Source organism: Orycteropus afer, unplaced genomic scaffold (assembly GCF_000298275.1).
Source record: "Orycteropus afer afer isolate SDZICR_OR568_19922 unplaced genomic scaffold, OryAfe1.0 scaffold00014, whole genome shotgun sequence".
NCBI classification, from domain to species: domain Eukaryota; kingdom Metazoa; phylum Chordata; class Mammalia; order Tubulidentata; family Orycteropodidae; genus Orycteropus; species Orycteropus afer.
The window spans coordinates 16,357,882-16,367,994 of record NW_006921601.1 but is presented as its reverse complement, the minus strand read 5'-3'; the positions used below and the strand labels follow the sequence as shown (position 1 = coordinate 16,367,994).

The 10,113-nt window shown below is 50.3% G+C and overlaps 1 protein-coding gene across 1 annotated transcript; it reads left to right on the top strand.

The window, feature by feature from the left end:
• The first annotated feature begins 1,805 nt into the window (after positions 1-1,805).
• On the top strand, positions 1,806-2,978 carry KCNJ11 (potassium inwardly rectifying channel subfamily J member 11). Its single transcript, XM_007955529.2, has one exon. It carries the CDS (start codon positions 1,806-1,808, stop codon positions 2,976-2,978), a length of 1,173 nt encoding a protein of 390 aa, XP_007953720.1.
• Positions 2,979-10,113: the final 7,135 nt, after the last annotated feature.

The following is a 10,113-nucleotide window of genomic DNA, read 5'->3' as shown; positions in this document are numbered from 1 at the left end:
GTGTCAGCCAAGAGCCTGGAGGCCAAGCCAGCCCTAATACAACCAACCACTCACAGCCAGGTACCTCCCGTTACCTACAGTGGAATAAATCAGGCTTTGGGTTTAAGGAGGTGTGAAGTGAGTGTCAGTGGCTGAAACCCTCTTTAACTTGCAAGGGCAGGTGGAATAGGGGGTCCTGATTAAAAAGACTGGAAGCACCCCAGCTTCTGGGCTAGAGCATCTAGCATCCCCCGTTGTTGTTTTTAGGTACCGTCCAGTGGATTCACACTCAGTAACCCCATGTACTACAGAAGGGAAACACTGCCCAGTCCTGCACCATTCTCACAATCATTGCTATGCTTGAGACCATCGTTGCATTCCGTGTAGTGAACGTTAAAACTGTGTTCCTCCATCTACTAATGGACATAATTGTCTAGGGAGAATCCTTGGCTTCCATCAGATATTCAAAGGGTCCATGCCCCAGAAAAGACTTGAGGATTCCCGAAAACAAAGAATTGGTCCGTTGATTCCAACTCCTACTTGCGCCAGAAGTCTGGTCCACCTAATCTCTCTCCAGCTGCTACCCCACCCTGGCGCAGCCTCACGGTGCCTCCTTTCCTTGGGGACCCGCAGAGCCCAGCATTGCGCGAGAGGCACTGACCCAGCTGCGGGTGGGAAATTGGGGTAGGTGAGCCGGGACAACAGGGGTTGCGGTCCCCAAACAGGAAGGGCGAGTCAAGGAAAGGTGAGTCTCGCCCTCCCTTCCCTCAATTTCCCGGAGCTTGAGGTGGAGTCCGGAGAAGACGGAGAGGGGAGGAGCCTACGCCCGTGCCCACCAACCTCCAGCTCAGGAATAGATCGGGCTCCCCCTGGCGGCCACGGAGCCCCATTCCGCTCCTTGGACGTGCCCCCGCCCGCAGTCTTCCACCCCCAAGTCACACAGGTCGGACTCCGCGGGCCGACTCAATAACTGACCCACGGACGAGAAGTCGGCCGGCCGCGACCGCCCTGGCAGCAGCGGGGGCGGGGAGGTGGTGACTGCGGCTTGAGGAGCAGGAGCAGGTGCCGCGGCGCCGAGTGGGAGGGGCAGGGACGAGCACCAGGCGGGGGCCGCGGGCGTGCGTGCGTGCGTGCGGGAGGCGAGGAGCTGGGAGACCGCGACTCTCAGTGAGCCCGCCAGGTCGCGCAGGGGGCGAGGGAATCGGAGTGGAGGTGGGCGGGCTGGCGACTCCGGAGGGCGCGGGTTCCCCAGGAGACAGAGGGAGAGCTGGAGGGGGAATCCAAAGAGCTGCGGGAGCGCTACCGGGGGAAGGAGGGCAATATCTGAAGGTGAGACTGGAGGTGGCCAGGCTAGAAACAGGAGCTTGGAGAGGAGCCAGGGCAGGATAGGTGAGGCAGGAGACACGGTGTGGGTTGTGTGAAGTCTGGTTCGTTGGTAAGATCCGGAGGTGATAAGTTTGGAGGTGGGAGAAGTGGATTGAAAAGGAAGACTGGGTGGGGAGGAGTCTTAGGGGGAGGTCCAGGGATGGTTGGCTGGTGGAGGTGCTGAGCTGGGATCCAGGGCTAGATGGGGAATAGGCTGGGTGGAGGGCTCAGAAGGCATGGGCAGGTGAGCTGAGGTTTGATGCTGGTATAGAGAGGTGAGGGAGGGCCCAAGTGAAGGTGAGGAGGAGTCAAAGGTGAAGGCAGCACAGGCTTGAGGGTGGTCCCAGGGTGAGAAGGTGCGAGGGAAGGGACCTCAGAGTGAGGCCAGGTCAAGGGCGCTAGGTCCAGGCAGGAGGCACCCCTCCCATGGGGGAATCCCCTTCTAGGGGGTTGCTGGAACCATGCTGTCCCGTAAGGGCATCATCCCCGAGGAGTATGTGCTGACTCGGCTTGTGGAAGACCCTGCAGAGCCGCGATACCGTGCCCGTGAGCGGCGGGCCCGCTTCGTGTCCAAGAAGGGCAACTGCAACGTGGCCCACAAGAACATCCGGGAGCAGGGCCGCTTCCTGCAGGACGTGTTCACCACGCTTGTGGACCTCAAGTGGCCGCACACGTTGCTCATTTTCACCATGTCTTTCCTGTGCAGCTGGCTGCTCTTTGCCATGGCCTGGTGGCTCATCGCCTTTGCCCACGGTGACCTTGCCCCTGGCGAGGGTGGCCCTGTGCCCTGTGTCACCAGCATCCACTCCTTCTCATCCGCCTTTCTTTTCTCCATCGAGGTCCAGGTGACCATTGGTTTTGGTGGGCGCATGGTGACTGAGGAGTGCCCACTAGCCATTCTGATCCTCATTGTGCAGAACATTGTGGGACTCATGATCAATGCCATCATGCTGGGCTGCATCTTCATGAAGACTTCCCAGGCCCATCGGCGGGCCGAGACCCTCATCTTCAGCAAGCATGCGGTCATCGCCGTGCGCAATGGCCGCCTCTGTTTCATGCTGCGTGTAGGGGACCTCCGCAAGAGCATGATCATCAGCGCTACCATTCACATGCAGGTGGTACGCAAGACCACCAGCCCTGAGGGTGAAGTGGTACCCCTCCACCAGGTGGACATCCCCATGGAGAATGGTGTGGGGGGCAACAGCATCTTCTTGGTGGCCCCCCTCATCATCTACCATGTTATTGATGTCAACAGCCCACTTTATGACCTGGCACCCAGTGACCTGCACCACCATCAGGACCTCGAAATCATTGTCATCCTGGAAGGTGTGGTGGAAACCACAGGCATCACCACCCAGGCCCGTACATCCTACCTTGCTGATGAGATCCTATGGGGCCAGCGCTTCGTGCCCATTGTAACCGAGGAGGACGGCAGCTACTCTGTGGACTACTCCAAGTTTGGCAACACTGTCACAGTGCCTACTCCACTTTGCACAGCCCGTCAGCTTGATGAGGACCGCAGCCTGCTGGACTCCCTGAACCTTGCCTCAGCCCGTGGGCCTCTGCGCAAGCGCAGTGTGGCCATAGCCAAGGCCAAACCCAAGTTTAGCATCTCTCCAGATGCCTTGTCCTAAGCCATGGACCCTCAGGCTCTGCCCACACCCTTTTGTGCATATGGGCAGTGTATATGGTATGTAGAGTGGATGTGGTATGGGCCCTGTGGCCAGGCCAAGACCTGTAAGCCTGGGCCCTGTTCAGCTCAGCCTCCCTCCCTGCTGCTCATCCACGGTGTTATAAGGCACTGTCACTACGCTATTTCTGGCCTCAGCAGGAGCTTGTACTGGGTTATTTTTGTCTCTTGTTCCTCCCAGCCCCAGCTCAGGACTGGCTTGCACCTCACCCACCCAGCATGGAGCTGTGGGAGGTGCTGGGACCTAGAGTTGAGTCTCCAGCCAGTCTGAGGCTCCCAGGATCGACCAGCCACAAGCTGGACAGGTGGGGAAGAACAATCCCCAGGTTAGAGGCACACTGCTCTATTTCTGTGGCACCAAGGGATAACCATGGTCAGGCTGTAGCCCTACTTGGTACCTGAAAAGTGTAATGGGCCCAGCCAGCCAGGAATGGTGGTTGATGAGGAAGCACATCCCAGCTGGAGGACTGAAGCTGTGGAGCCTACACAGAGAAGGACAGGCTGAGGATGACTGGGCTCCCCTCTGAGGGGCAGGCTCAGGCCAAGGATGGGGGGGCAGTAGGGGGGAAATGACATGAAGAGGCTTCGCTTGGCTGAGCCCTGGCAAACTCATGATCGTGACATGGGAGGACAAGTGCTCAGGCACAGGGAAAAGATGGGGTCTGTGCCCCCTGCCCCTTGCACCAGCCTTCTGCAGTGATGGCTTCATGAGCTGGGGCTGCTGCGTCTACCTGCATCCATACTGTCCCCCTCCCTGAGAGACTGGCGTGGGCTGGGGCAGCAGCCACCACTGCTGCCACAGACACATACTTGCCAGTCGGAGAGGGGTCCTGGGGCCTGCCAAACACTGAAATCCTCAGACCAAACTTGGGTTCTTGCTCCCCTACCTGTGGCTGCCACTCACCTTCTGTCCAGAGGGTAGCCATGGGAATTTTGGGTTTGCTGGAAAAAGAGGTGTTGAAAAGCTCAGGATGGTGGGGTGAGCAAGGTGCCTGAGGCAAGGAAGCCTTTGGTCCTGAGCCTGGACTCTTGGGGCAGTCCTGTGTGTACTTGCCCAGAATTCTGCCTTCTCCATTGTCAATAAAACCTTCCCCTTCATGACCTAAACTTTGGGCTGTTCTTCTTGGGGAGCCAGAGCTGTTGGTATGAGTGTGCTGGTGGACAGGGAGGGCAGGGTCTGGCAGCTGTCACCCTACACTCAAGAGGTGCTATGGACCCTAGCAAGGAGGCCAAGGGAGTTGGTACCTGAAAAGTGTAAGGAGTTGGCTTCTCTTTCCCTAGTTCAGAGGGACATTCCCCTATATGCCTCAGGTGACCCAGTCTCTGGACATACCAACCTTTGGGCATTCAGCAGGCTTATAGCCCTGGGCCCTGCCTCAACTCCTGGGGATCTGCTGGAAGACTGGGGTGCTCAGAGAAAGAGGTGGTGACATCATATGCATTGGTATAGTAATGGAGCATGAGTTCTTGAACCAGCTGCCTGGGTTCAAATCCTAGGTCTAGCTATAAGACTTTAGTCAGGTAACTTGATCTGTGCCTCAGATGCTTCGTCTGTTAAATGGAGCTACTAACAGTACCTACCTCATAGAATTGTGGGGAGTGAGTTAAAAAACATGTAAAATGCTGAAGTGCCTGGTCCATAATAAGTGTTCAATAAACATTAATGTTTGTGATTGCTGTGGAATCAGCCACATGAGAAAAACAACCAAGCAAATGTTAAGAGAGAAGGTCCTTTTTAATTTCCTCTCAGTGATGAGTTTCTTTGCCTGGTCTTACTTTCTACTCAGTGCCCTTCCCAACTCGTACCCTGGTTACAGGTGCTGGAGCAATGCTTATTGCCTGAATCTCCTTGCTTCTGGTCTCACCCCCAGCAGTGCATCTGAGTTGTCCCATTAAGATGGTTGTGATCATTCCTTCCCATGTCAAGCCCCTTCAGTAGATCCCCATCACTTTCTGGGTCAAGGCTAGACCCCTTAGTCAGCCACTTTAGGCTTTATCTCCTTGTCCAGTCTTACACTATTCTCTTACAAGGACCCCATGCACCTGACATTGCCCTGGCTGCCTCTCTATCCCCTCCTTGAACACAACATTGACCTTCCTACCTCTGAGCCTTTGTTATGTTATTCCCTCTGCCTGGACTACCTAGGTCTCATCTCTGCCTGTTCATATCCATAGAAGTCCAAACCAAATAATGCCTTCTTGAAGCCTTCCCTGATTTATCTGGAAAGAGATGGTCCCTTCCTTCCTTGAGATTAGGTACTGCCCTTCCTTCCTTGAAGTTAGGTACTGTGTCTGATTCAGCACTGTGCCTGGTAGCTACCAAATGAATGAATGGATGAATGAATGACCGAGTAGTGGACGTGTGCAGGACGACAAACCAGGGCTGTTGCTGCAGTGTGAGGCCTGGGTTTTACCCTGATCAGTGAGGGTCTGTCCCAGGCTGCTCCAGAGGCAGCGCTCCAGGAAGCTACTGCTTCTGGTCCCGATTCTGAGCTGCCTCCCTGCTGCCACATAGTTCCTCAGTGTTGATTCTGCTCCCACATAGTCCCCCAATGTTGATTCTCTTTGCTGAACTGCTCTGTTTCTTATTTAGAGGGAGAAAGTGTAAAAAAATTGCTTACAGCCTGGCTCTTGAGACTCAGCTTGGCTGTCGTTAAGCCCGGGGGAGGGTCAAGACTTACTAATGAAGAACCCCTCAGCAGCCCCATCCTTGGGGCCCCATCCAGAATAATCTCCCCGCCTGCTGGCAGACACCGGCTGGTGACAATGAGTCTGGAAGAACTGAACACTCAGCGCCACCTGCTGGCCATAGGGAAAACCTACTTGATGGCAGAAAATCAAGTGCACTGGTCCAAGCCTTTCTATCAATTCTAAAGCTTAAGGCTTTGCTCAGGGAGGAGCTGGAAAGCTCCAAACATGATGAGACAGCTGAAACACACTGTCTTTGACTCCCCCCATTGGGGTTACTTACCACTGAGGATGCCATCTCCAGCTAGAGGCACACACCTTACCCTCCTATCTCAGGCACCAGCCTAACCTAGACAAGAAAGCTCCTCTGAGTCCAAAAGAAACTTCTATAAGAATTTTGTTTCTGATATTCTACCTCTAGGACTGTATTGGTCATTACATGTCCGTCCAAGCTAATCCACTGCTTTGTGCAGAGTTGGCTCCATTCCAGGCCCCCAGTAAAAGAGGGAAAGAAGTAGTTTTGAGTCACCATGGTTCAGTACTACAAGGATGCTGTTCTCCTGGCAGTTTATAGATGAGGAGACAGGGTCTGAAGTTACCTTGCTAAGAGCTCACAGCTAGTAAGCAGCAGGCCCAAGTTCTAGACCTGAGTATTCCCAGTGCCCAGTCATGCTTTCCCCCTGCCACGCAATCCCACCAACCTGAGCTCCACTTTTCATACCTATCTTTCTCTAAGTGTCAAGTCACTGCAGGGAAACAATTGTCTCCAGGCCAAGAACAAGAAGGAAAGTATAACTCAGAAGGTCCCTGGGCCTCCTTGAGGTCCTTGATTTGAGCCTGACAGCAGGCTCAGCTATGAGGACAGCTGAAATTATGTCCGATACATCCAGAGAACCAGAAAGAGTTCAACAGCTTGAGATGTGCATGATGAACCCTCCACCTTCCCCCTGCTATGTTGCCTCAAGCCAGTCAAATAGCAACACAGACTGATGGGATACATCTGCTACCCTGTCTTCCCCCAATTCACACCAGATGGTGTGACATTGTGAAAGGCTTTAGTCCTGAGCTCAACAGGAGAATAAGCCAGACCACCTTCTTCTGGTAGTGAAATGGAATTGCTAGTCTGGAAAAACTACACCACTAACCATGTAAAGTTAGCATCTCTGGCCAGTTTCACCATGAGACCCACCTATGACTCACAAGGTGCAACCATGGCCCTTCTAGTGGGGACTCACCCAGCTTCTGCAGGACCCATTTTGTCTCCACCCATTTTGTCTGCAGGACCCATTTCATCTCCTTCTAGCTCTACCTTGCACTTGAGCTGCTCCCCAACATCTTTCTTTCCTAGGGAGAAGAACTTCTACTTGCTGTCATGGAAGCAGAGCAGCCTGGCTCCCCACAGGTCTCAGAGCTCACCAGGCCCTCTGAGGTCTCCCTAGGTCCAGGTATTGGATATTCTATCTTGTACCAAAGCACACAGACAACTTTGGGGAAGAAGACATGAATTCTGCATATCATGGTTATGTTGACCTCAAACTGGGACAGGTCTGAAGAGCAACATATCTATTCCAGTTTGAAAGGGGAAGAACAGTGGCATTGAAGTCAGAACTGGGCCAGAGGGTAAGTTTTGTTGCCCTAGAATCTAGGTTACTGGCAGCCTCTTTGCCAGCTCCACCCACCTGGGACATTGTATAGCTTCTTGGAAAGGGAAGCTGGTTGTTACGTACACCCTATTCCATTTCCATCCTGGGAAGGCCCAACTCTGGAGTGATGTTAAGGGCAGGCTACTTAGACTGGCCAACCTAGGTTGAGTAGTATAAACTACTGCCTTTCACTTGCCCTTGATTCCTTATAGGTACTGATGCCAATGAGTGGAACTGGTGATACTGAATTCGTATCCAAATTAAAAATGGTTAAACTGCCAAATATTGTGTTATATGTCTTTTTTATTAAAATAAATATTAAGTGTATCTTCAGATTTTATAAAAGGCATGTATTTTCTTTTGACTCCAGGACATGTATTTACATAGATAGCATGGCATCATTAATTTACCTGTTGAGGCGATTTCAGGAGCCATTTGACCTAGTGACTGTGGTCTTAAAAGCTTTCAAGTGGCCATCTACAATGCAACTATTGGTCTCCTTTCATCTGAAACAAAGAAGAGTGAAGAAAATCAAAGGCATCTGGAAACAGCCAAGGATATGATGGACCCTGAGACTAGAAGAACTAGATGTTGCTTGGCTACCAATGCCAACCACTTGGAAAGGGATCAAAACTGGAGATCCTGGATAGAGTGGGAGGAAAAATGTGGACCAAAATTCAAAAACACAAAAATGATCAGAACTACTGGTTGGATAGAGTCTGGTAGAACCCCCAAGACTATGGCCCCAGCTTATCCTTCAGACCTAGAAGTGGACTTACTCCCAAGGATTGGCTCTCAGCGCAACAGTAGAAAGACCTACAAGCAGAACACCTACCCTAGGGCGATGTACCCACCTACTCTAAAGAAATACACCCCTTAGAGCAATTAGCCATGGGGCATCAGAGGAGCAGCATTCACATAGATGGAAAGCTGGACAGACAGGAGTGCATAGTTAAGAAGGGCACAGGGAGGAGGTAGTAGTCACAGGGACGGGAGGGGAAGAGAGTTTGTTATGGCTGGGATGGTAATAGGGGCGTGAAATCAAATGTACATGAACTTTTGAATGTAAAACAAATTTTACTCTGTGAATTTGCACCCAAAGCACAACAAAATTAAAAAAAGAAAGAAAGAAAAAAAACAGAAGCTGAAAGCAATGTGCTACCTGCCTTTTGCCTGTCCCTTTGTTTCTAACTGACATGAGGCCTGAGATACTCAGCTGTCTTGAAACCATGAGGCCACAAGCATGAGAATATATATACTTTAACAAAGGCACAGCTGAAAGATGGAAAGAGTCTAGATCCCTGATGACATCATTGAGTCAATCATAAGCTCTTATATCCTAGGACTTCTCATTGCATTAAACTGATGTGTTTCTGTCAACCAGTCAGAGGGGGATCTAGGAGATCCTGGATAGAGTGGGAGAACAATGTGGAACAAACCTCAAAATCATTAAAAAGAAAGAAAGAAAGGGACCAGGTTTGCTTGTCTGATAGGTTTTGATGGAACCACTGAGACTATGGCACCTAGCTGCCCTTCAGGTCTGGAATAGAACCCACCCCTGTGGCTTCCAGCCAAAAATAGACAAGCATATGAGGTGAACATTTACACTAGGTAGATACACTCCTTGGAGAGAACAATCATGGGAGAAAGAAGGGCTGTGTATGCACAGGGAGACAGCTCAGGGGGCAGAAGTGCATGGAGGGAAGGACACAGGGAAGAGGTAACTATGTGAAGTGGGAGGGGAGCTGTTGCATTGTGGTAAGTTGTAGTCAATGTCATGAGACAAAGTGTATGTGTGAGCTGCTGTATAGAAAGTGAATTTGCTATGTAAACTTTCACCCAAATCACAATAAAAGAAAATAAATAAAAAACTAATGTGTTTAAGCAATTTGGAATAGGTTTTGTCCTTGTTTTTATTTCTAATATATCACATATTTTACAAGTATTTTATCTCACTTGCGGTTTGTCTTTTGAGGTATTATGTTCAATAAAAAATATTTTCACTTTAAAAATAAAAACCACTTGACCAGGTAAGCCATACAATTTATTCGATCTGATTGCTAAAACAACTTTCAGTTTTAAAATTGATTGTATCTTTATTATGTAAGAATATTGTGTACAAAATGAAAGTAATATTGTACACAAAAGTTAATGATTAATTATAAAAATGAATGAATGATTTTTTTTTTTTTTAAGGACCTGGGTTCAAACTCTAGCTATGCTACTTAAGAGCTGTGGGATATTGGGAGTTAGGAAGTAAAATGTGAGGATAGTAATACCTATTAATCACAAAGTATATGTGTTAAGTAATATTGAAAATTATATGAACACCTAGTTCTACACCTGTATTGTAGTATAAATTTAATAATTTCTGGCTTTTTCCTGGGGGAAAAAAAAAGGACATATGCAACTATACAATTTATTACCTTCCCTGGGAGAAGCAGCAGGTCAGCTGTAGCCAGAAGCTTTCTTCAGGCTGAAGTTAACCTTCTCGTATGCTATACCTCCCCTTCATGAACTGGTATCCTTCACAGCACAAAAATATCCCAAACTCCTCCCCAGACCATCAGCACCCAGGTGAAGCAGACTGGACTTTGGGTAGCCTTGCTTCTGCCTAGACCCACAACCATGGACTCGGACATGCAGGCAACATTTTGTTCTGTCGTACTTAAGGTCAACATGAGTCAGACTCTACTCTACAGCAGCTAACAACGGCCTCTGTTTATGCTTTATCTCACTTGACCAATT